Source organism: Pisolithus orientalis (assembly GCF_024613125.1).
Source record: "Pisolithus orientalis strain OTSU chromosome Unknown F5J12scaffold_27, whole genome shotgun sequence".
Lineage (NCBI taxonomy): Eukaryota > Fungi > Basidiomycota > Agaricomycetes > Boletales > Pisolithaceae > Pisolithus > Pisolithus orientalis.
Window position 1 is genome coordinate 459,510 of NW_026260808.1, and position 22,817 is coordinate 482,326.

The 22,817-nt window shown below is 47.9% G+C and overlaps 7 protein-coding genes across 7 annotated transcripts; 5 read left to right on the forward strand and 2 right to left on the reverse strand.

Moving 5' to 3' along the window:
* Window positions 1-199: 199 nt before the first annotated feature.
* Window positions 200-4,122, forward strand: F5J12DRAFT_784618 (uncharacterized protein; the record flags this gene model as incomplete). The annotated part of the gene is made up of 15 exons (XM_051743079.1): window positions 200-266; window positions 444-584; window positions 636-719; window positions 807-1,051; window positions 1,088-1,168; window positions 1,525-1,713; window positions 1,771-1,967; window positions 2,023-2,224; window positions 2,278-2,438; window positions 2,711-2,810; window positions 2,907-3,015; window positions 3,184-3,437; window positions 3,493-3,516; window positions 3,915-4,014; window positions 4,076-4,122. 15 exons carry the CDS (start codon window positions 200-202, stop codon window positions 4,120-4,122), a joined length of 2,001 nt encoding a protein of 666 aa, XP_051597735.1.
* Window positions 4,123-4,617: 495 nt separating this feature from the next.
* On the forward strand, window positions 4,618-6,269 carry F5J12DRAFT_895098 (uncharacterized protein; the record flags this gene model as incomplete). Its single annotated transcript, XM_051747805.1, has 6 exons — window positions 4,618-4,662; window positions 4,728-4,766; window positions 4,824-5,093; window positions 5,147-5,419; window positions 5,472-5,600; window positions 5,658-6,269. The coding sequence occupies 6 exons, from the start codon at window positions 4,618-4,620 to the stop codon at window positions 6,267-6,269; spliced, it is 1,368 nt and encodes a 455-aa protein (XP_051597736.1).
* Window positions 6,270-6,828: 559 nt separating this feature from the next.
* On the forward strand, window positions 6,829-7,240 carry F5J12DRAFT_952005 (kinase-like domain-containing protein; the record flags this gene model as incomplete). The annotated part of the gene is made up of 2 exons (XM_051749819.1): window positions 6,829-6,913; window positions 6,965-7,240. 2 exons carry the CDS (start codon window positions 6,829-6,831, stop codon window positions 7,225-7,227), a joined length of 348 nt encoding a protein of 115 aa, XP_051597737.1. The 3' UTR covers window positions 7,228-7,240.
* Window positions 7,241-9,867: 2,627 nt separating this feature from the next.
* F5J12DRAFT_270410 (uncharacterized protein) lies at window positions 9,868-11,659 on the reverse strand. Its single transcript, XM_051738677.1, has 5 exons — window positions 11,398-11,659; window positions 11,310-11,344; window positions 11,017-11,255; window positions 10,906-10,957; window positions 9,868-10,844 (listed from the first exon to the last, which is right to left on the reverse strand). The coding sequence occupies exons 1-5, from the start codon at window positions 11,519-11,521 to the stop codon at window positions 9,957-9,959; spliced, it is 1,338 nt and encodes a 445-aa protein (XP_051597738.1). The 5' UTR covers window positions 11,522-11,659; the 3' UTR covers window positions 9,868-9,956.
* A 976-nt stretch (window positions 11,660-12,635) lies between these two features.
* On the forward strand, window positions 12,636-13,972 carry F5J12DRAFT_952009 (uncharacterized protein). The gene is made up of 5 exons (XM_051749820.1): window positions 12,636-12,747; window positions 12,801-12,852; window positions 12,910-13,143; window positions 13,201-13,252; window positions 13,306-13,972. Exons 1-5 carry the CDS (start codon window positions 12,678-12,680, stop codon window positions 13,756-13,758), a joined length of 861 nt encoding a protein of 286 aa, XP_051597739.1. The 5' UTR covers window positions 12,636-12,677; the 3' UTR covers window positions 13,759-13,972.
* Window positions 13,973-14,607: 635 nt separating this feature from the next.
* F5J12DRAFT_270440 (uncharacterized protein) lies at window positions 14,608-18,814 on the reverse strand. Its single transcript, XM_051738678.1, has 4 exons — window positions 18,502-18,814; window positions 17,287-18,447; window positions 16,030-17,228; window positions 14,608-15,971 (listed from the first exon to the last, which is right to left on the reverse strand). Exons 1-4 carry the CDS (start codon window positions 18,622-18,624, stop codon window positions 14,975-14,977), a joined length of 3,480 nt encoding a protein of 1,159 aa, XP_051597740.1. The 5' UTR covers window positions 18,625-18,814; the 3' UTR covers window positions 14,608-14,974.
* A 1,167-nt stretch (window positions 18,815-19,981) lies between these two features.
* F5J12DRAFT_895103 (cytochrome P450) lies at window positions 19,982-22,051 on the forward strand (the record flags this gene model as incomplete). The annotated part of the gene is made up of 12 exons (XM_051747806.1): window positions 19,982-20,071; window positions 20,124-20,231; window positions 20,279-20,404; window positions 20,460-20,622; window positions 20,676-20,759; window positions 20,812-20,908; window positions 20,966-21,092; window positions 21,145-21,240; window positions 21,292-21,303; window positions 21,364-21,523; window positions 21,688-21,826; window positions 21,880-22,051. The coding sequence occupies 12 exons, from the start codon at window positions 19,982-19,984 to the stop codon at window positions 22,049-22,051; spliced, it is 1,374 nt and encodes a 457-aa protein (XP_051597741.1).
* Between the last annotated feature and the right edge of the window lie 766 nt (window positions 22,052-22,817).

Below are 22,817 nucleotides of genomic sequence, written 5' to 3' on the forward strand. Positions count from 1 at the left end.
TGGACCCAAATCAGCTTTGCCCATTGCCTTCTGTCTTTTGAAGGATGCTGTAGGTATCCTCAGTAGTGCAACAAGCTACTGAGGGCACAGTGAATAAACTACTGTAAAATGTGCGCTCTAAGGTGATTATGTAAGCACCCAAACATCGCACCAAAGTGAGCAGAACACAGGGGAGAATATATCTCCAACACTGTCCACCATGCCCCCACATCGAAATTACCAGCAGTCAAAAGAGTTGTCCACTAAGCAACCTTGCAAGCACTGCAGTAATCTCTATCTACCACAAGGAATCAAAAAGCATGAGACCAGTTGTGTGAAGGAGCATGTGAACTGCAAAGAACAAGACAAGCACAATAAGGCATACATACGAGATGTTCATTGAAGTGAGTCAATACCTTTCCCCCCTCTCATCTGTCCATTAATTTACAATGGTTGTTTACTAGCTGAAATTGCTAAGGAAGCAGTTGCAGCTATGTCTGTGTTGTTAGTGCACCCTGGCATCACTGGGTCTTTGGGCTCTGCAGCAGCTGTAATACCAGTGCCACTCAGGCAGCTGTCAGTGGGCCCTTCACAATCAATTCCTGGTACATAGACCACCTTAGTGTCACTCTTGATGCTTACACTTTGCAAGACAGGATCACCAACTGGCTTTGCTCTCAATGAAGATGATGTGTTGATGGGTATGATGAGTCCTCATGGTAGGAATATACCAGACTCAGGTAAGTTTAGAATGTTCATCTCTAACTGAAATTCAACTAATCTCCTGCTGTTTGTGATGAATCTTGATTCTGACATGTCAACTGCAGCCCAAGTGGCAGGTCACTCAGTGAACTCTGCTGTGCCAGATGTCCAAAATGACCATCGCCCTGAATTCAAGACTGAATTTCATCCCTGTAGCAAGTACCCAATGCTTTTCCAATCTGCCAAAGAGTTTGGCCAGCAAAACCTCAAATACATGGCCCCAGACTGTGAGCCCTGGTGCCCTTTTGCTTCAGAGGGTGATTACATTTTTGCTACTGTTGCTGTTGAAGCTGGGCTTAGCTCAACTCAGGTTGATTCCCCTCTCAAGTTGATTCATTGTATACAGCAAGGAACAGCAAGTGTCACACTGCATAATGATGCTGGGCTTTGCACCACTTTGGATAGAGTGGTGGCACAACTAACACCAGTAAGTTGTTTATTTCCAGTGCACTTTTAACAAGTGGCTCACTTCCCAGCCACTTGTCAGTTCTTGAAGTTTGAAATTGCTGTGCCCTATAAGGGCAGTGACATGACATTCCCCATCCACATTTGCCCTCTGTGGGACTGGGCCCTCAATTTATTGCAAAATCCTTTTCTTGAACTGCACTTCATCTGGGATGCTGAATGAGTCTTCAAACTTGATGGTGAGATGTATGAACACTTCTACACTGAACCTTGGATGGGTGATCATTGGTGGGATATTCAAGTGCATTGTAATTAATATTATTTCATACTGTTGTACTGTGTAAATTCACTGTGTTTCCTCCTGTTATGCAAATGAAGTCATGGTTACCCACACATGTGGAGAATGCTGTTCCATTTGCATTTATTCTTTACACTGACAAGACATGGCTGTCATCTCATGGTACTGTCAAGGGTTACCCCATGGTAGCACATTGTACCAACCTCCCAGTTCACATTTGCAATGGTGAACAATATGGTGGTGGCTGCATGGTAGGCTGGCTTCCAATTGTGAGTATGATATCTCTTTGTTTTAGAGTAATAAATTGATCAAACAGGTTTTTGCAGGTTCCTGAGCTTGTGAGTGAGGAGAGAAAGACCAGCTATGTAAATTTCAAGTGTGTTGTCTGGCACAAAGCCTTCTATAAGCTCCTTGAGAAGGTTGCAGAGCTCTCAAAGGTTGGCTACCTGCATGAATGCTATGACAACATTCACTGGTGGCTCTTTCCAGTTATTCTTATCTTGTCAGCTGACTATGAAGAACTGTAAGCATTATTTTGTCTGCAAATCAATTGTACTTATGAAACCCAGCCTTTTTAGCTGTGTGATGATGCTTATACAAGGCACAAAATGCAAATTCCCATGCCCATTTTGCCTAGTCCCTTTTGAGGAGCTTTGGGACTTATCAAAGACATACAAAATGTGCACTACCAAGCAACATCAAGAAGTGCTGGTATTGTATGAGCAGAAGAAGTCAGCTGGCAAGAAGAAACTGAAATCTCTTGGGTTACATCCTGTCAAGGTAGGGCTTTGACATACATAATCTATGTTTATGACTGACAGAATGTATGATAGAATGCTTTTTGGTTGGTAGAACACTCAGAGCCTGAACAGGCTGCAAGCTTCAAGCCACTTCACTCCCTGCATGGCAGCTTGGGAGGCAATCACATGCATGAGGAGCTCAAGATTGTTGTCAATGAACTTGGCTGTGATTTTGAGACATGTTTAGAAGAATGGTAAGACAATTCAATTGGGCTGTGGGGCTGGCTGACTATCACTCAGGGTTTCTGCCTTTCCCCATTGGTGAGGCCTCGCACATTTCAATATGTGATCCACATCACATTTTCTGATGGAAACAAAATGCAAGATCTCACCAGGGTAATCTAATTAGGATGTGTGTTTAAACATGTGCTAATGATCTGGAATAGCAGTGTTCCTATGCTGCTCTTGACATTTTGATGTCCACAACATCTCAAGCTGGGTACCAGTTGCTGTGTATGATCTGCAGTTACCTACAGCTTGAAACTCTCATTGGGCTTGATGTACACACTGAGGCAACCCTTGGAATGATTGAACATGAACTTCTTGTTTTCAGGGGTGAACTCAAGGTATTCTGCTCCTTTGGTTGTCCATTGTCACACAATGATTGTTGAAAATAGGCATACTGATCCCACATTCATCATTTGCATGATACAGGCCTCAAGGACAATTGGAACTTTCCCAAGGCACACCTCTGGAAGCATGTTACCCATGACATTTGGAGCAAAGGTGCCATTTGTAATTACAGTGCTCAGCCAAATGAGAAGATGCATGGTCTGCTCAAAGATGCATACCAGGATTGTTCTAATGGAAAGGATGTTGTGGGGCAGGTGCATATCAAGTCCTTACTTAGAGACATTGTCACATGATGTTTCATTTGGATTCTCCATATTGACCATCATTGATTTGTGATCAAACTCATTCAAGCGTGAATTGATGCAGGAAACAAATGTATTACTCATTTCACTGATGACAGCAACAGAAATGATGATGAGGACAATGACAAGCCATTTGAAGGAAACACCAGGCTCAGTGCACCCCAGCAACCTAGCTCACTTTCTGACATTGAGAACACTCACTGGGATGATTGGGCATTTGAGGGATTCTGTTGGAGGCTGGAAATTTTCCTCAATGCTTGCCTCTCCACTTATGGGTACCCCCTCAATGCATGGATACAATTACAAGGAACAGATACAGTATGTCCTACTTCGTCATCTGTATACAGACTGATCCCCTGGCATTCCCCTCAAGGTCTGGGAGTATCAGTATTTGCAGGTTAGCTACACTTCAGTGGTGGACTGGAAGGTTGCTGTGAACCACATCAGATGTAGTCCAAGTTTCCATGGTCAGCCACAATATGATTGTGCTCTCATTCAACTTTTGGAGACCAAGGCTGCCTTTGTTTGACTCATATTCATGTTCACTTGCAAAATTGTGGCATTCAAGGATGTTTTTCAGTTTGCACTTGTTCAGCCATCATGGCTGGGACTGGAGTGTGCAGGTTGGACCAAGATTTCCAACTTACCCAAGTCAAAGCCATATCCTGTGCAGCATTGATATTCATTCCTGTAAAGTCAATCATTCAGGGCACATTGCTTTACCTGGATCTGAGCCACCATGGTGAGTTTTTAGTTGTTGAGCATACTGATGGTGACATGTTCCTTTGCATGAAGAGATGGACTCAGACTTGGTGCCAAGCACCAGTAGCAGCCAAACAGGATTCAAGTTCTGACTCTGACCAGATGTCAGCCAAAACTCAAGGCAATACTTTGGGTAAGTGATCCCCATTGTTGTGTATTACTTCATTCAAACTGATTTGGTTCTATACTGGTAGGGTCAGAACAATCAGACCCAGATGTTGGAGGGCCAGTGTCAGAATGAATGTGATCAGTTTGTGATATGCAATTCTTTGTACACTGTGCTATTACATCTTATCGCATCATGATATTACTGTTATTACTGGTAAGGCTGTCAGGGAGCAACCACATGGCATTGCAGTGACAAAACACCCATTGAAATGATACCTGAAGACATGCTGCACATTGCTGGTGATGCAAGTAAATGTTTCTTGTTGTCATCTCACTGACAGGCATTTTACATCACCCAGCAGCTCTCTTCTTGGAGTCAGGGTGGGCTTGAAAGCTTTTAAGGAGGCCTGTGACATAAAACAGACCCAGGCTGAGTAGTGGCATTTTTGTCCTCTTGTCAACTTTGGCTCAAATCATCATCAAGTTCTCTTTTGTAGGCATGCCTGAGGACTTTACAGATGCCCTTCATAATGTTGGTTTGGATTCTTCTGGTGCTGACTCACACTTGGACCACTCTGACAATGATGAGACCTCTGATCTTGAGGAGCTTTGAGAATGGTGTAGAATCATGTGTGAACCACCTCTGGATGCTAGTGCTCCCCAGCTATGCAGTGTATGTCCCTTTTCTTTATCATTCTTTCAGTTTTGACACAGTTATCACTTACACTATGGTAACAGGCACTCAGTGCCACTCAGCTGGCATACTTGAAGCTTCATGTTCAGATAAAGAAGCTATGAATCAACTACAACAGTTTACTCTCCACCCTCCTGCAGAGCCACAAGAAAGCTGTAGAGAACAATCCAAACACTGTATTGGACAACAACATTGTTGCCCAGGCAAAAAAGTATTGTTTCTTCTATCATTTCTGGGTCCCTGAAGATGTTTTCCAACTCATCACTCCACCACCTGGATATGATCTGACTGACCCTGCTCACTGGAGTATGCCTGAATCAAAAATTGTGGGCTTCAAAGTGGAACTCTATTTCATGCTACCCAGTGACCTCAAGGTCCATGTGACAACATATGGTAACTTTGGCCATGTGGTAAGTCGACATTCCCAATCCATAATCCAAAGGCTTGTGTTGATCACCATTAGTTTTCAAATGCAGTTGGGGCTGAGAGGCCCAACATCCTCAAACCTGTTAAGGATAACATGCAGCAACTCTTTGCACACTTGGAACTTAGTGCCAACTTATTCACAAATGAGAATTCAAGAGCTCTGTGTGGATCAAATGAGGCTGTGAGAGTGCTGCTGAAGATGCACCTGGGGAACATGGATGCTTGCTATACCCCTCTCTCACCAATCCTCATTCCCAAACCAGACACCCCAGTGGCCAGGGATTTATTCAAAACCCCACTCCTGGTTAATGTAAGTTTTCTTCACAACTTACAACTATATATATGCTAATTACTTCTATAAGATCATCTGGGTCATGGTTTTTGGCAAGGGAGTCCTCACTGGCAAGCAAAGGGGTGGTCCACAGGGACAAGGTCAGAAGTTGGGGATATCTGGCCCTTCAGCTGGCCTGATTGCCATCACTGCTACCTTTGTAAGTCTTGTGTCACCTTTTTCTTCTGGTCTGGATATTCTGACAAATGTATAACAGGCACAGTACTTATTATTGAGTGACTGCAAGCTTATGACCATTGGTGAAGAAAGTGGATTCAAGTATCAGGATGACTTTGAGTATTTTATTGAGCTATTGAGTCACCCATCAAAATGGGAGTGGTCATTGGAGGTGATGGAGTTTTTCAATCAGGGCATATGGAACACCTCAAGTATTGCCTCTGCTAATGCAGCATTAGGCTCATCCAATGACACCTCAGTAGCTTTCACATGGGAGTCCAACATCTTGGTGCAGTTGAATGGCCCCTGGCAGCTGACACCTCCTCCTGACCTACACTTTGACAGACTCAACTCAACCTCCATTTCACATCACATGCCAGAAGCAACCCATGGATGTGCTGCAGACTTGGTCATCATTTCTCAGGCAAACTTGGTCTCCTTGGCACTTTCAGTTGATGTATCAAATCTTTCACTTGGAGGCAGTCATACATCAGCTCTACCATCCATATCTAGTCATGGAAAGGAGTTATCTGCTGGAAGAAGTCATTCTGGCTTGAGGATGGCTGAAGTTTCAGCAGCTGCACCAGTGAATGCCTGGGAACTGCCTGCAAAGGAACATTGTGTCATCTGGTGCAAGGGAAAGGGTAAGTAGTTATATTGTCATGGTCAGTCAAGTTTCAGGCTGTTTAGCTACTTCATGTGCTATATGCACTACTGTCATAACCACTCTTTTTAAATACAGTGGATCTTTTTCTTTGTTTCCCATGACCTGACTTGATGATTTTACACCAATAAATAGGTTCAGGGAACATCTGACAAGTTTGAATGGCACTGTCTCCCTCTCGTTGCAACTCCCCTTGCTGAAGAAATGTCACCCTGGGTCAAAATTCACAGGTGAAATTCTTGATGCCATACCTATCCCTGGTGTTCACACCATCTTCATATGCTAAACCTCATGTGTCAGACATCATCCAAACACCCTTGATCCCCCAAGGTAGCCATGGCACCCATCTGAGCTCACCTTCCTGCAGTCTGGCCAGTTCTACACAACAAATAAGGGAGTGTCTGCTAACAACCTGAGACACATCACTTACACTGTGCTTTACAGCCTGCTGCGTCTTGCTATTTCAACTGTTTTTCATGCCCTCACTCTGTGCACTCATTCTGTTGTCCAGCCACATCATCAGTCCCATCGTACAGTCATCGTTACCATGACAGACAATGCCTCTCATAGACTTGGCCTCCACATCAATGGGAAGTACAGGCTTGGTAAGAAGATAGGCTTGGACACATTTGGTAGGCAGTCATTATGTGCTCGAATGTATGCCTACCCTTACCACTCCCCAGGTGACATCTACCTTGGAATTGACATCACCTCCAGCAAAGAAGTTGCCATTAAGCTCAAGCCCATCAAAGCAAAGCACCCTCAGTTGGAATATGAGTCCAAAGTTCACAAGACTCTGGCTGGCAGTGTTGGCATTCCATTTGTCAGGTGGTTTGGCACAGAGTGTGACTACAATGCAATGGTCTTGGACTTGCTCGGTCTGTCCCTTGAGGACCTCTTCAACTTTTGCAGCCACAAGTTTAGCCTAAGACTGTGCTGTTGCTAGCTGACCAGTTGGTTCATAAATACATTTTGATCTTTCCCCCATTTAATTTACATCCCCAGATCTCTCATATTGAATATATTCATTCTCGTAATTTTATCCACTGCAACATCAAGCCCAACAACTTCTTGACAGGGATCAGGAAACAAGGCAACCAAGTCAACATTATTGACTTCGGTCTTGCAAAGAAGTACCATGACCCCAAGACTCATCTGCACATACTGTATAGGGAGAATGAGAACCTCTTTGTTCATGAGGGCTTTCAGTGTGACTACTCAGTTGCAATTGGTCAAAGTTTGCAGTTGGGATGGCAGACCTGGTGGGTCATTCTGCAGTGGAACTGGGTCACTGTAGTGCACCTCCCACCCTTGTGGCTGGCCCAATGCATTACTCATTCTCAGTGATGGTTCAGCACCTCAAGCCTTGTCAAACCTACAGTTCTGTTCAATGCCCACTATCAATTCATCCATTCCACAGTACAATTGGATTTCCATTGCATCTGAATTGATCATTTTGTATAGTATGGACACTCTTTTCTTTCAAGCTACCCTGATCTCCCTCTGGGGAATGGCATGGATGGCTGTCTATTCCATTCTCACTTTGCCAGACTTATTCCCTTCAGTGCTGTCCTCATACAACATATACTACTATATTTGCTTTTCATGTGCCTTCCATGACCATATATGCTCTTTTTCATTCACCCCTGTTTTCCATTGTGTGGTTTATTTTTCATGCATTTGTTGTCCTTCTGTCTTCTCCCCTCACTTGGATAGTCTTTCTGGTGGAGGTGAGTAGGTGGAAGAGGGTGCCAAGTCAAGGTAGCAGTGGGAGATACAATTAGTTTTATGAAAGAACAAACTCATGTTTTGATATGCCCTACTCACAACTTCATAGGGTGGTAGAACATTGCATACATACAGCCTAGCAGACTTGAAACACCAATCCAGAACTCTGATTATCATTGACTGTCATGTCAGTATCCAGATGAGGATTACCTTTTTGGGATAATTATGCCTTGCAGTTATAATGCATGCAGCATTGGGACTTGAATACATTTTCCCTTCAACCACCACTGTCATTACATGTCAATGTCCAATCTCACACCAATGTGACAGTTACTGTTCAATGCAGTGTCATTGTCTGACTTCAATGATAAAGACAGGTGAGTGATCAATGAATGTGCTCACTACTCACACAAACCATTTGATTCCAGGACAAGTATTGTAGTTGACTGTTGTATCATATTGATCCTATATGGTGCTAACTGATGGCACCCCACACTGCCAACTTCCCAACTGTCTTGTCAACAGTTGGGATTCCTCTGTTCTGCAAGTGGCTTTATCACTTGATGTACATTTAGGCATCACATCTGTAGGTCATCCCTGGCTCAGACTTGTTTCTTCCCTCTGACCATTGCTGGCCATGCAGCATGTCCCAGACTCATCACTGTCCCATTCACAATTGTCCAGGTACCTCTGACTCACTATCCCCTTCTCCCAACTGCCAACCATACAATGTGCACCTGGACTCATTGCTGTCCTCTTCCCCTGCCTATAATCACCCTGGACCTGTCACTATTCCTTCCTCCTGGTTCACAACCATGCAACATCCTCATGGACTCATTATCTGCTTCCCTCACCACTGACTATGCTGCATGTCCCTGCAGTCATTCCCATCCTCTCTTCCCCTGGTTCCTCACTGTGCACCATGCCCCCTGTATTCACTATCCCTTCCTTCCAGCTGCCAATCATGCTGCATGCCTGGACTTGCTATACCCTTCCCTCTGACTGTTGACAATGCAGTTACCTTTGCATTTCCTCATTTCCCTCTTCTTTGTCCTATGGCATCGGTGCATGGACCTATCCTAGCAGCACACCTCACATCTTTGCTATGAATGGAATCCCTTTCTCCCTGGTTGCTGTCCTACCCTAAACCAGGCAGCCCAGTGCTGCCACCCCACCCCACCCAGTTCCCTTGGAATGCATTTGGTAATGTATTATGAAACATCATCCATTACCTGATCTAATCCAGACTTGGATACATCAGATCAGGTTGAGTGGAAGATACCTACGAAACTGCATATCTAGTTACTACTGGTGGTAGAATAGTAGTACAGATGGGGTCATAGCAACAAATCTGAAAGACACTACAATGAAAATACTATTGCAATACAGATTGTGGATGTTACAGCGAAGATAATAGCATTACACTAATTATAGGAGTGTTGTATTGGATTCTGCCCCATTGATGTGCTTGGCAATGGCTTACAATAGCATTGTAATGCATCTGGCCATTGTCAGGCACTCCAATTGGCAGTCAATGACTAACAATAGCATTCCAATCACATGTTCCCGGCTTGCGGCAACCAGCCATTGTCAGGCAGTCCAATCAGCAACCCCCAGATTACAATGCCATGCCAATGAAAACTTTACCCATTGGCTGGGCACTAACATACATCATTCATTGTAATTACATACAGTCACGTGTAATGGCCGTAATTTTTTTTTCCGACAATGGAGTGGGGTATAAGCTGAAGTCCGCAACTACGACCTAGTAAGAAGATTTAGAACCATTCACCGAATGCCCACAAATACCTGGGAGGGGAATGGGAAGGTGGCAATGTGCAATAGGCTGAAAACCATCGAGAAGAACGAAAATACAAAGAGTTAGCTAGACATAATGTGGTATCTAACGTGATTTTCCGTATATAAGTACGACGTGAATCATAACTACTATCCTGTCGGGAGCAAGTGGCGGGGAATTTGATCGAAGGACTTTGGGACATAGGCAAGGTCTGCCCCTGACGAGAGGCTCCGCGGTGGTGATTGTTGTCCTGCTGCGGGCCCCGGCCTTCGCGGGTATTGTGGCGAAAAGTCGATGGCCTGCGATGCGGTAGGCGGAGCATGTTCTACAACATTGTGTCGCGTGTACCCGGCAAATGACGGTCCCGACGGCATGCCTGTATCGTTGTAGGCTGAAAAATTGGGAGCGCCAGCAAAGGGATCACGCTGCAGGTTTGCCGAAGCACGGGGGAAGCTGTAGGCCTCCTGCGCCAAAGGGTGATTCATCCTGGGCATAGTGTGATCTGACGGCGCGAAGGACTGGTCAAGGTTACTTTGGTACTGAACGGGATAGTATGGGTAAGCAGTCGCAGATGTATCCGGGCTGTGACGAAAGTCCCCCAGATGTAAAGAAGGCGTATTAGGTGCCGTATGAGCAGAGTATGTGGTATCATCCTTGCGCGTCCTACGGATAAGGTACAAGCCAAGGAGCACCAGGGCAGCAAGTGCAACTACACATCCACCCACCACTCCAGCGATGGCGGCAGTAGAAAGGGTTGTTGAGGAGCTAGAACCAGTCTGGCTGGCAGACGGAGAGGGAGACCCCGACTGTGATGACTGCGGAATGCTTCCAGTAGATGAAGGGGAGATGGAGCTTAGGCAAGAAGCGTCACTCGAGCCGTTCACTGTTTGAAGCGCAGAACAGCCACCTGTTTTGTTATTAGCATCCAACATCGAAAACATAATCGAGGTTCCGGCTGGTACATCTGCCGTCCAATTGTAGGTCATCGTTGCCACATCGGACTGAATGCGAAAGGACTCTCCCTCAGGAATGATTCCCTGCATTTGAACATTTGAATTGAGCACCAGCAGGAGGCATGGACAACAACATGTTACTGACAATAAAAGTGACAGGCAGTATCGCCCCCTGGTATCCGCTGAATTCCAAGGGTCTAGGGTAGAATGGCGTATCAGTATCAACATCCATGACGGTCATAGTGCTATGACCTACGCGCATTGCTGGAGAGGAAACGTATCATCAATGAAGATGTAACTCAAGGACGGTGGGGTAGTGCTGCAGCTGGAGCTGCTGGTGGGCTCCCCCACCGTCAGCACTGCAGTTGTACCCCCGGTTGCGAACCCGGTTGCATCAGACATCATCACCACGAACTGGGTCCCTCGTGACAGTGGAAGTTGAGAAATGGTATAAGGTGAGGATGTCGCAGAATAGAAAATCGGGGGGTTGTCAGCCTTTGTAACCAATGTCTAGAGACGGTTTGCCTAATACATAGGGGGCGAGCTCACGGGGTAAATAGCAATCTCAAAGGGGCTTTGTCCGCCTGTGCGCCAATACGTGAGAGTGCCCTGTGAGCTGGGCATATGAAGGACTTACCCGTCCAAGAGATGGTGAATGGAGAGCATTCAGAGGCTGTTCCCATCGACACGGAAAATGCCTTCGCCGCCCATACGGACGAGAAAAGGAATAAGATAGGCTTCAGGAGGTGCTTCGAAAGCATCCTTGTGAGAAGGGGGTCGGAGAAACAGGGGAATAGACGCTAGATTGTGGAAACCAGTTGATGGGTATTTCCGTAGTGTCCTGTTGTCGTAGGGCTGTACTTGGCCAATGCCATATGGCTGGGGGCGTTAAACCAGGTTAAGGAAGGTTTGCAGATTGCGGCGATTTTGCGATCGTTAATCGTAAACGAACATTGATGGTGGATGTTCCCATCATTTGACAACCGAGCTCAGTGGTGTTCACAGGCCCAAAGAGGTGGTAGCGAGGAGCGACAAAGGTTAGTCCACTAAGGCTTCAGAAACGTTAGCGGGATTGTTTAAAGAGGGAGGGTTCGTACTGAAAAAGGTGAACTGCCTGAAAGTGGCAACGAAGAGGGCCCTGGGGTGTTGCCTGTTCAAATCGTATGATGGGGCTGAACGTGTCTTTCGTAACAGAAGTCGCGCCCGGGAGATATGTCTGATGACCGTAAAATGGTTCACAGTATGAATTAGGTCATGTTACATAATGTAAATCTATGTAAAGCTATATAAGGCAAAGTGTCAAAGGCAGTTATATTTGCGTCCTCGACGAATGGCTCGCTGATTAATGTCGATGGTAAACCGGAGGCCATTCCTCACATTCAAATGTCTTTTACTCGCGGGGGTTCTTGCATGAAAAAGAAATGAGCGGCAGGAGGCCGTTGTTTTCGGTGGCGGTGGCGGTCGTCGTCGTTACCTTGGTTAGGCTGATGTATTTACTTATTAAACCAGGGGCCAAGGTCCCTGGGCGACGACATTACCTATCACCACCCGACCTCATCGTTCAACGTGACCGCCGGACCACTAGTACCCGACGACGCCAAAGCTGCTTCTACCATCAACGACGTCGACCAATGCAATGGTACACCAGCAACAACGACAACGATGCCCGATGTCATTGACCAGCTATCACCTTGGTGGTGATAGCGGGCTGTCGGGTGCTGGTAGTAACTTAATCTGTTTCAACATGCCTTACGATGGTTTACTGTAATGGTATAATGATACAACTTTTCCAGACCACTGGTACTACATTTAAAGCCGTCCTTAACTCTCCGAAATCCGTTGTGTGAGCTGCAGTTTGCAAGGATGCATTCGACCCACCTCCTACTGTCCATCTTATTATCGTCCTCGCCTCTATTGATGGCAAAGGCGTTCTCCATGTTGGTGGGAGCAGCCACCGAATGCGGCCCCTTCAACATCTCTTGGACAGGTAAGTCCCTTATATTACCAGCTCTTAGTGCGCTCACACGTATTGGTGCACAGGCGGACAAAGTCCCTTTCAGATTGCTATTTTCACCGTGAGTTCGTCCCCTGTGTATCAAGCAACCTGTCTTTAGACAGAGGTTACCAAGGATGACACTGTTCCCGCGAGTTTCCACAATGTATCATCCTCGGCATATCAAGGATCTTATACCATTCCTCAACTCCCTCTGCCACAAGGGCTCCAATTTGTGGTCATATTGTCCGATGCAACTGGGTTCGCAACTGGGGGTACAACTTACCTGATAACGGTGGGGGAACCCACCAGCAGTTCCAGCTGCAACACTACTTTGCCATCCCTGAGTTACTACTTCAGTGATGTTGGGTTTCCTCTCCAGCAATGCGGGTAAGTCTTAGCGCTATGACCGTCATGGATGTTGATACAGACGCGCCATTATCCTAGACCCTTTGAATTCAGCGGATACCAGGGAGCGATACTGCCTGTTACTTTTGTGGTCAGTAGTATGTTATTGTGCATGCCTCCTGCGAGCGCTCAAGTCAAATGCAGGGGATCGTTCCCGGGGGGCAGTCCTTTCTCATTCAGTCTGGCGTGACAACGACGAGCTACACTTGGACGGCAGATGTACAAGCCGGGACATCGATTATGTTTTCGATGTGGGATGCTAATGGCAACTCAGGTGGTTGTTCTGTTCTTCAATCAGTGGGGCCCTCGAACGATGCTTCTTGCCTAAGCAGTCAAACTGGCTCTATCACTTCAGCAAAAAACATTCCCGTTTCTACTATCGCTGGAATAGCAGTCGGTGTATTTACACTTGCCGCGCTGGTGAGCTTCGGCCTGCGTGTTATTCAAAGGAGGCGCAGGAATGCTTCCGTGTACTCCTCTTCTATGCCACCTCATCCCCCTCCTTTACACTCGGCCGACCTTGTCGGCCTAGATATACTTACGACTACGCACGTATACTCCCGTACGTACCAAAGCGACCGTATGTTGGTGTATTAGATACTCGTCTACAAGCCTACTCTACGTACTTGCCACCCTGTGGGCTCGTTACATCAACCTCCCTCCTTTCATGCATGTTTTTCATGTTAGCCGTACAGTACTTAAGAACCTGGCCTTCATTGACACAGCTCAGTCTCTTTTTACCTCGAGACTGAGTTACTCGTTAGCTTACACCGTACGCAGTCCCTCGTGCCGCCAGGTCGGACTATACCCAGGATGACCCGCACTACTCTGCAGGATACCTACAGTTCACTATGTGCCTCGACAAGCCTGCGACAAGGCTCCTCTGCCGGCGCTAACACTTCCGGTTTTGCAGCCTATAATGGTACAAGCGTATAGTCAGTAGTTGTCTGCTCTTGGGAAGGGTTCCACAATTCTTATGACTCCTACCGAGTCTATGCGGTACATTGTTCGTATGGATATAGCAGATGCTCCGCCTACGGCATCGCAGGTCACCGAACTCCCGCCGCAATCCTCGGAAAGGCCAGGGGTCGCATGGTAATCATCAGCATTGCAGCCTCTGTCGTCAGGAACTGAGTATGGAGACACGGACCTTGCCTATGTTTTGGACCAAAGTTCCCGCCTCCTGCGACCTCACTTATCACCATAGTTATGACTCGCCTCTTGTATATGGAAACTCGTTTTGGACCCTGCAGCACATCTGGCTAAGTTATTGATCCCCGCTCTCCTCGACGTTTTTTTTTGGCTTATTATGCACGCTTCCATTTTCCTTGTAGATATTTGTGGACATACATTTTGCAGATCAGTCTAGTTTTGATTCATCTTCAGCAGTGCCAATCTTGCCCCAATTAGTAATTACCCAGTCGACTATGCTGCCATTGAATCTCTTGGAGAAACCCTGCAGGCGCACACAAGGGTGAGACAGTTTACAAACGGATTTCATTTCGACGGTATACTGCATATGGTGAGAGAAACAAAGCATAGTTAGCTACAAGGCATGTGGGGGATAGAGCAGGTCGATGCACAGGGGTACACGGGTGGTAAGTTTTCTGAGCGTAGAAGAGCGCGTGGCATAAACCAGCAAGAAAGCGAGTCAAGCTGTTAAAAAAGCAAGAGTGCGAGAGCCTGGAGGTAAACTACGAAAGCGAGGAAAGCATTGATCGACCAGCAAAAAGACTGTCGAAGTAGAAAATCTAAGTGAAAATAAGTTGAAAAAGAAAAAGAAAAAGACGACGAAAAGAATTGTTGTCCGTGTTTAACGATATTCGTAGAGCGTACCCAATTGGTCCGAAGGCGGCCGCACGACCACCGTCGGTACTGCTTCGGCCTTGCGAAGCAAACCTCGTATCCTACTCGATTCCGAGCGATGCAGCTGAAGCGGCTTCAGATGTTTGTTGTTACCGGAACTGACAGGGTTGACATTCTCGCTGTCTGCATCCTGCGCTACCTTCGCCTTTGACCTCTTCTTTCCAAGAAGAAGGGGACGTGTGCCAGAGGCGCCGACCTTGGATTCACCTGCATCCTTGGTCGTAGTGTTCTGATCGCGGTCCTTGAGCAGAGATAGCGGTCGAAGTCCCCCACCAGGGGAGTTCGTTTCGGAGGAGGATGTCGTTGTCTTGCGCTGCAGCTTACTATTGGTGCTCGACTTGGGTACCAAAGGTCTCACCGCCCGGGTGGACACTGGAGGAGCAGGTTCTGAACTTGGTACGTCGTTGGAATTCGTCGTCAACGCAGTGACGGATTCGGGACGGGTATATTCATCGTCAGAAGACTTGATATATACAATACTTGAGCGACGGGAGTTGGATCGCGGCATCACTGCAGCTTGGTATTTTCTGGTGTAGGGATAGCCTTTCTGAGTATCGTATGGCGTACTTTGGGCGTCGGGGTCGAAGGTACTCTCTGGTTCGAACAGCGTTACGGTGGATGCCGCAGATGGGGGAACGACTCTATCAGATGTCAGCGTAATCACGGACGTGCGCGCACTGTCTACGCCGTGGGGGACTTCGGGACGAAGACCGAGAGTGCGAGTGGACAGCGAACGACCAAGGGAGGCACCAGTAGGGACTTGGAGCTGGTCCTCTCCGACGCGAGGGCGAGCTATGAGGTTGGGAACAGACTCGTCACCCCAGACAGTGTTCCTCCGCGCGGCGTCGTTCACTGGCAACGTCGAATACTGGTGAATTTTGGTCGCCAAGGCGTGATTAACTTCCGATTTCCATGCTTGCAGAGCATCCTTGCCGAGGCCGAGACTGACACACGGATACGATTAATATTCCAGAACAAACACAGCATGCACAACCAACTCACCTGGGAAGGCTGAAGTGATTTCTGCGGTGAGCAGAGACTTTCCTCCCTCTGCGACGTTCCTGTGCAGGCGTAGAGTGCAGCTGAGGTGACGAAAATTCTTCCCGCGCTAACACACCAAAGTCCGAGCCATGAGATCCCTTCGGGGCACGGCGAGATTTCTTGGCGACGGTGCTGCTGAGCGGAGGCGAGAATTCCCAATCCTTGATTTTCATGTCTTCGCCGACTTTAAGACCAGGAACTAGAAGTGGGAGTACACCTGCCGTAAGCGCATCGATCTCCTTCATGTCCTCGCTGCCCACGGCACCCAAAGAAAATCCAGAAGAATATGACTTCTTGTGCATCAACTGTTTGGCGAGTTTAGCATTGCGAATGTTCGGGGGCGTTGGAGGTAGTGGGTCGGAAGGCGGGGGGCTGATATCTAAATCCTCCGTTGTGATAGCTTGACCGATCACGGAAGATACAGACCGCGAGCGAAGATGAGACGCTGCTCCTGGTGCAGCTGCGGACTCGACGGCCACACCCGTTGCAACCGACACCACACCATCTGCGAGTTCTTCTTGTTTGTCAGGCGATGCCGGGACGACGACTGTTGTAGCAAGTGCGGAATAGTGCCTTTGGGCGATCATGATCCTCGACGCAAATGCTTCTTCACCTGTTGAGAGGTGAGACGACGATTTTGATTCCTTCCTTGAGCGGCCGAGCTCTGCACTGTTGGTCGACGCAGGAGTCAGGGGAAGGGTGGAGGGGAACGAAGGTTCCTCCTGAAGAGGTAACGGGGGCGTACGCTCGCCCTCGTCTTTCTCGTCGTCGATAGGAAGAACAGCGAGCCTAGGCACGGGGGACATGAGGCCAAGAGCCCGACCAACCTTCCCCTTACCATCGATGGCATCTCCTTGCGAAATCCACACATCTCCGCTACGACGGCCCTCCACGATGGTGACGCTGCCGCTACGTTTGTAATCACGAGTGTACGTCGCCAAGGTATCTGCTGGAGAGGGTGCACGCAGCACCGCGGCGGGGGGAGGCTTCGCGTGAACGTCGAACAAGCCGGTTGGAATTGGGATGGGAGAGCGAAGGAGGATGTTAATCGCAAGAAGAGGGGACGAAAGGGTGACCGAGAGGACTAGCAAAAGGGAAAGCGAATCACTGGGAACAGAACCTGGGACAGAAAGCAAGATAAAGTAAGGAAGAGATAAGGCCTAGCAGAGACATCTCATTAATTAATATACCCATCCCGCAAACGCTCCAAGCACATACCGTGGGCACCCAAATGGAAAGAAGCCAGAATACGTATCTTGAGTATGAGATGTCGACCCCACTTCCTTTCGTAGCGAGGGACTCGATTCCTTTCTCAGAGTCGGCCGTGTACCCATACCCTCCCAACACCTGAGCAGTTGACAATGCAGCAGGAGTAGCTGGCCGAGATCCCGGTGCGGCAGGAAGCAAACCGGCGCGAACGTCAACCACGCTTTCACCATGGGGCGTAGCGGGGAATGACCATGCCGATATTGTTGGGTGCGTTCCTGCGGACGAAGTCAACCAGGAACTCTGTGAGCCGAGACGAGGGCGGCTAGGAACGTCGCGACGGAACGGGTCAGGATCTTCGCTGATGACAAAAGTGGGCGAAGTGCTAGGACGATAAGGCGACGGGAGAGGGGGAACTGGTGGAATCGAGGGGTCTTGAGGCGAAGGAGCACTGAACCAATAAGACGACCTAGGGGCCAAAGTTTGTTGAGATCCTGTAGGGTTGAATCGCCCGTGATGCGTATGGTAAGTAGAAAAAGACCAGTTAGACGCGACCTCGTCACGATGAGAACCAGCATCTGAAGTCAGCCAAGAACTTCCTTCCCGAAGAATGTCGACGTCTTCGGTGGCAAATGAGTGACGGGGTTTTTCCTCGACCTCTTTTGCTGGGGGCCAGCTGTCGGCCGGCTCATGGAGGGCGGCAAGGTTGCGGCGAATAGCTACCAATGTGTAGACCAGTCCACCGAAGGCAGCAGTGCTGAGAACTGCTGTGGTTCCCGAGTATGCGACAAGGCCAATGAATAAACTGGGAACACCAGCTCCCGAAAGAACAGCGGCAAGCGCTGTGGATGTGACACCGAGGAGCAGCGTAGGCGCCCAAATCATCCACTGCCTGGCCCCAAAGGATACAGAACGACCCATTCTAATATGTAGGAGTGTCAGTCCAGACACCACTAGAAGACAGCTCTGCCTAATTGTCAAGGCGAACCAAAGCCTAGCAGATGACGCCGCGTCGCGAGCCTCGACAACGTCAACAGGACCATCGAAGTACTCCGTGGTGGCTTGCCAGACGAACACGCATAATGCCAAGAAATCGAGTGAGGCAAGCCAAAGGTGGCTCTTGTCAGCTGTAGATAATGATCGGAAGTTGTAGTTAGGGAGCCCAAACTCAGACTTTGCAAAGGGAGGTCAGTGAACAAAACGGACGTGCAGGAGGGATCAACGCACCGGACGGACTCGTCTGCTCAAAGGATGAGGAGGTAAAATCGGAATTACTATACGAAGAACAACGAAAGCTGAAGTTATGAACGAGACGAAAGCAAGTGCAACGGTCGGGATAAATGGGATCATCTTGGTTGAGTTCGTTCGACGATTCTCGATTTGATTTGCTCTGACTGAGGGAGCGTAGATTTGCGTGCGTGCGTAAGGTGGCGTAAGGCCTTCGTGAGGGTAAAGCCTGTAGAAAAGCTTGTAGGCTTCGCGCTATTACGGTAAAAAAAGCGTCCAGGTCTTGAAGAGCAGAAAAAAACCAGAAAACAAACACACGCTGCGATAAATCCAAGACAACGAACTCGAACATGGGCCAAACAACTGGGACCCACAGCGCCAAACAAAGAAGTCAATATCGCGTCAATCACGTGCATTGATTTTCTTCATCACAACTAAGTGCTAACCGCTAAGCAAAGAACTGCACCATCGGAAAATGCAATGCTAGCTGCTGAAATGCAACGAATTTCTGGTGAGTTGGTTCGCCTCCGAATTTTTTACGGCTCAGAACTACTAGTATGTGGATGGCTTACGTGGCTTGGGGGTGTGGAGAGTCAGCCACTGCCACCTAGCTGGTCAGATAAACGGTTGAGCGACCAGGGAAGATTAACTGGAGTGAGAATGTACTGATGTTTTACTTGCAACATTCGCGGGTGTGTATAGGATAAAACTTTGTCCAACTGCGAAGGGCTGCAAAGGGCTGAAGTCTTCACGGACTCCGAGTTGGAGCCTCAGTGAAATTTGAGTGCCGCGGAGCTTCCTACTGACACCCCAGTCACAGGCAGCTGTGATATTTGCAGCCGAAGTTATTTACCCAGCTTTGCGTTCCCTAGTTTCTCATCCGTGATCACTTTTTTTTTTTCGACGGCGCCGCGTCGACACGTATTAACCAGTTGCGGCATCTCGAGACCGCAATTGCCTGGCGAGTAAAAGATTGCTCCGAACGAGCGACTGTGACCTCGCGTACCAGAAATACATGTCAGCTGGTCCAGGACAAGCAAGAACCAAACAGAGAAGATAGATAAGACGAAGTCGCTGCAATATCAGCATAGGCCGCACTAGCCAATACAACGTGCGATCAAGCTGCAACATTCAGGTATTACTTGACAAACACTGTGTCATTACCGCCATCCCTAGATCGTCGGTGTGCTTTGTCCGAGGCTCCACTCTGGCACGTTGACCCCAGCTTGGCCTTCACGACGATGCTTTGTGCGGTCATGACAACCCGGATTATAATTGACGGCGGTGCGCACACACATTCCCTGTCTGAACATTATCTGATGTAGAGGTAGCTTGCGCTAGTCCCATAATGAGTAGGTTTTATAACCAGTAATTTTTGGATGCGTCTTGCAGGTGAAATTCATGTTCCAGGGACAAAGACGGGCTTGGGGGTATAAGTACTCGGAAGAAGGCAGCGCTGCGGTGGCTCCCCTGCGCAATGATGGATATCTCCCCCACAAAACATATTTTTGCTGCTACAATCTGTGCTACTGTCCCCGCCGTCGCGCTCAAGCTTTGGAAGTCCTCAAACGTAAGGAGTTACTCTTCTACACGAACACAATGTACTACGTGTACTTCTAAAGCTCGATCACATCCCATCCGTTGGATACTCGTCCTGGCTCGGGTCCTACATTTCTGCATTCAAGTACGTTGGCAATGCTGTTCAGATTCTACAGGAAGGCTATGCTAAGGTATATCATATGACAATCCATAGATGACATCCTGACTAGTCTGGAAGTACAAGGAAACGCCTTTCAAAGTCCCTACTTTAAACCGCTGGATTGTCATCATCGGTCGCCGTCACCTGGAAGATATCAAGAAGTCTACAGATGACGAGCTATCTCTGATAGAGGCAGCAAATGAAGTAGGTGTATTCATGTTCTAATCGAAGAGATGCTGATGAGAAGTGCGACGCACAGGTTGCCAAGGTTGACCACCTGATTGGCCGTGAGATCAACTCTAATCCCTACCACAGTTCTGTGGCCCGAATACATCTCACACGTAACATTGGTCTCTACTACCCTGACATAAAAGACGAGGTACACACTGCATTCGAAGAGCTACTCGATCTCAAGGACAATGGTGCCTTCGACACGTCATCATCTCTTTATGATTTGCGCTGATGCCGCTGACAGTGTGGAAGAGCGTCCCGGCAGTAGAAATCATGCGCGAGATCGTATGCAGAACCAGCAACAGAGTCTTCGTCGGCCTACCGCTTTGTAAGTCAGTTCTGTCGGCATCCACGATTTATTAGGTATTGATATGTGATAGGTCGGGATCCCGACTGGATCGATCTAAACTCTCAATTTGCGGTCGACGTAGCTACAGATGCAAATATCTTGAACATGTTCCCTAAATTGCTGGTGCCGTGGGTGTCTTATTTCCTTTAGTCCTGGAAGCCCATGTGGATTCACGTCTCGAATAGCTTTGTATCGAAAATACTACCCAATACTGCGGCAGGCATCGAACGCGCCATAAAACATCTCGACCCGATTATCAAGGATCGCCTCAGGCGTATGAGAGATCACGGAGACGAGTGGAGTGACAAACCGGTGAGCGGGAGTCTTTGTTGGCGCTGACTCTCCCCCTGATTTTTTAGGACAGAACGACATTTTGCAGTGGTTAATAGACGCGAAACAGGAGTCTACGACTAGGCAGTTGACTCTGCGCGTGTTAACGATCAACTTTGCCTCGATACATGTACGTCTTTCATCGCAGGTCACTGTCCGATTATTAACTGCTCCAAAAAAGTCGACTACGAATGTAAGATTTGGTTCACTGCCCCTTGAACGTAATGTAATGTCCTGGCAGACTTTTACACAGGCATTGTACAACCTGGCAGCCTACTCGCAATATGTAGGGCCCCTTCGTGAGGAAGTTGACGCAGTTATTCGGGAACACGGGTGGACGAAGGAGGCGCTCGCATTGATGTACAGGGTTGACAGTTTTCTGGCAGAGACTCAGCGCCTCGAAGGCCTCTCAGGTACGTTCACGTCAGCCCGTTATTACTGTCAGGTTGATGGACCCCATGCATCGTTCAGCCAGCGTGCAAAGAAAAGCGATGAAAGATTTGACTCTGTCAGATGGAACTTTCATACCGAAGGGGACCCACCTATCTGTTCCGACGTATCTCATGCATCGCGATAGTACCTGTCTATGAAAATCCCGACGCTTTTGATCCATTCCGATTCTCCCAGCTTCGCGTCGATGGGAACGAAAGTGGGAGACATCAGATGGTGGCAGTGAATCAGGACTACTTCCCCTTCGGATATGGGAAGCATGCATGGTATGGTTGCACTTACCTTGAAGTGGCGACACTCACGTATTCTTCCACAACAGCCCCGGGAGGTTCCTGGCAGCCAATGAGCTGAAAACCATGCTTGCATATATCCTCACGATGTATGATGTCAAGTTTGAGGATAGTGTCTCCAGGCCGGCGAGTATCCACTGGGACTTGAACGTCATGGCAGATCCCACCGTTAGAGTTATGTTCCGGAAGAGAGTCATTTAAGTTGAATTAGCAGACAATCAATATATGAAAGACCTCCTTTGGATTAGCCTTAATCATTTCGCGAACATGCAGAAGGAATCGCGGCCGACTCCGGGATGAGTCGCTGCGTGTCTCATAGAATAGAGGCTTTCTGACATATATATGTGCCTACTGCTATGTCTGCAAGCATTCTCTTGCTGCACCTACACCTAAGACTTATGGTTAATCTGGATGTTCCGTGAGCGAGCCCAGTCCTCTACATTCATTTCTACGGATTGTTTCTATTGCTTCTGCATATGTAGCACCCCAGTCCTCACTTCTCATTTCTTAGTATATCCCAGTACATTCCCCCCAGCTACGGAATACAAACAAATAGAGTAGGAGCCTAGTGAAATTAGCGATGTAGGTCCTTCCACTTCGAATCGGTTCCTTACAGCTGCGTGTAGGCGATAACTTTGTCCAATTGCAAATCACTGAAATCTTCGCGGGACAGAGCCTCAGCTCAGCTGAACTGCAATGCCGCGGTGAGACTAATAGAGGTTCCATAGATTAGCCGAAGTTATTGACCTGGCTCGGCGCCTGTAGTTTCCGCACGGACTAATTTGCCGTCGCGGCATCTCGACACCGCAATTACCCCTTGAGTAAAAGATTACTCGGAACACACGATCGTGACCACGCGTTACCGGAAAAACGTGTCAATTGGGTCAGAACATGCAAAAACCAAGCAGAATAAAATGGAGTCGTTGCGACTATCAGCTTGGACCGGACGGTCGTATACATACCACGC